The 2329-nt window shown below is 47.1% G+C and overlaps 1 protein-coding gene across 1 annotated transcript in view; it reads right to left on the bottom strand.

Annotated features, from left to right (window-relative positions):
• Positions 1-631: 631 nt before the first annotated feature.
• The window catches only part of CIST1 (colon, intestine and stomach enriched 1), a 7167-nt gene continuing 5469 nt past the window's right edge, over positions 632-2329 (bottom strand). Inside the window, exon 3 of the mRNA XM_006147167.1 lies at positions 632-711. Coding sequence (XP_006147229.1) covers positions 632-711 — 80 coding nt within the window. The remainder of the gene's footprint in view (positions 712-2329) is intronic.

Raw genomic sequence — 2329 nt, 5'->3', positions numbered from 1 at the left:
CCAGTACGCTAACGGCTGGTCCCCCAAATTAAAAAAAAAAAAAAAAGTTGAAAAAGAAAGTGAAAACATGATCCTTGCTGGGTCGCCTAGACACACAGCAGGTGTCTGTTAAGGCTGGTCATGCATAGCCACGATTCAGTAGAACTTGGATGAACAGCAGGGGGTTTATTTCCTCCGGTTCGGCTCCTCCCCAAGGCCCCCAAACCCACCATCCGCTCTTCTGGCCCCGAGCGGATCATTCCAGGGGATGATGGGTGAGGGTCGAGGTGTCGCTCACGGCTCCCTAGAGGAAGAACACGCAGGTGGACCCTGAGCACCAGGCTCTGCAGAGGGGCCGGCCCCGCGTGGGAGCTCAGTCGGCCCAGCCCTGTCGCGGCCCCCGCCTCACCATGGACACTTCGTCCATCTTCTGGAAGTTGAAAGGCCCCTGCTGGCATCTCCTCACAGCCATGATCACAGACCCGACGACCACAATAGACAGCAACACGCACACGGCCACCACCACGCCTGGGTTCCTGTGCAGCCTGCCGTCTCCGGCGCCACCGGGAGCTGGAGGAAGGGACCAGAGTCAGCCATGGACACTGGCTCTCCGAAGTCCAAGACACCCGCCAGGGCCCAGAGCCATCGAAGCCTATTTAAATGGGGCCCCGCGGACCCCCTCTCCAGCTGCTGCGGAAAACTTCTCAGAAAACACTGTGCGGGGCTCGGCAGCTGGTGTGGGGGTGCAGGTGGTGGGCTCCTCCGCACGTGAGTATGTGTGCCATTGTCACGTAATTGGTGTGACATGTGAATCACATGCTAACTAGCATGCAAATGGCATACAGGTCACGGGCATGTCATCCTCAATATGCAAACAACACGCTCGTGACATGTAACGTGTATGCAATTGACATGCAGATGGCATGTCATTATCACCATGTGAGTAACAATGACATGGGTCTTCTTGGCATGTGACTGGAATGTCATACTCTATGTGTGATTTACAAGCTACTGACACATGAGTGGCATGTGTGTCATTGGCATGTAGTTGCCATGTCGTGATTGACATGTGCGTCACGTTACTAACATGCAGACAACACACGAAACATTGCTGTGTGCTTGGCATGTCCTTGACATGTAAATATCATTCTATCAACATGTGAATGACATACATTCAGTAGATGTGTAGTTGGCATGTACTTGAAATGCCACTCTTGACATGTGATTAACATGGTATAGACATGCGAATAACATGAGAATGTCATAAATGCCATTGACATGCCATTCTCCACATGTGAATAATGCATGAATAACATGCCGTTGCCGTGTACTTGTGTCATTATCCAACATGCAAACAACATGCCAACACATGTGAATGTCACATGTGTGATTGGTGTGCAATTGACGTGTCAACACTAACATGCTTGCGCCACGCCAATGATGTGACCTTAACATGCATGTTGTTGACATGTGGTTGGCATATCACACTTGAGATGTGATTTACATGCCACTGAAAAGTTAATGGCATATTGTTGGCATATAGTTGATATTTCATGCTCAACATGTGAGGTTCATTCTAACATGTGAGTGCCATGTGTTTATGTTGTTCTCGACATGCCGATAACATGCTATCCACATGTGAGCTACATGTATGTAGCCTTTGTGTTCTTGACATGTAACACACTGCCAATGTGTAAGTACGTGTGAACGTCATGTGTGATTTTCGTGTAATTGTAATGTCATTCTCGACATGTGAATGACAAAATGACATGTGTGCCATTGTCATGTAGTTGGTGTGTCACCTCTGATGTGTGGATAACATGCTAGTGACATGCGAGTAACATAAATGTGGTTGGTGTGTATACGATGGGTCATATGAGAAGCCATAACTGACATGTGATTTAATAACTGATGTGTGAATTACACACTACTGACATGGGAACGGCATACGTGTCATTGACACGTAGTTTGCATGTGCCCAACATACGAGCTGCATGCTGACAACACATTAACTACATGTGTTTCGTTCTTTGCATGCAAATAACATGTCATGTGAATGACATGTATGTGGTTGTTGTGTACTTTTCACGTCATTCTTGACATGTGAGTATCATGCTAACTATGTGTGAATAATATGGAGATGTCATATATGTTGTTGGCATGTGAGTAAGTCCCAGAATTGGCGGCTTGCTTTCTCGCTCCCTCTTTCTCTGTATGCCTCTCTCTGGTCAAATTTAATAATACTTTTTTTATGAATAATTTTTTTGAGAGGTTTTCACTATAGGGCGCATGCACTCGCCAGAAAGACAGAGAGAGACAGAGAGACAGAAAGTGAGAAATCACCCCCCCC

The sequence above is a fragment of the Tupaia chinensis genome, unplaced genomic scaffold (genome assembly GCF_000334495.1).
Source record: "Tupaia chinensis unplaced genomic scaffold, TupChi_1.0 Scaffold000201_1, whole genome shotgun sequence".
In the NCBI taxonomy this organism is placed as follows: Eukaryota; Metazoa; Chordata; class Mammalia; order Scandentia; family Tupaiidae; genus Tupaia; species Tupaia belangeri.
Note: the sequence above shows the minus strand (reverse complement) of the source record. Positions and strands in the feature narration are given on the sequence as shown.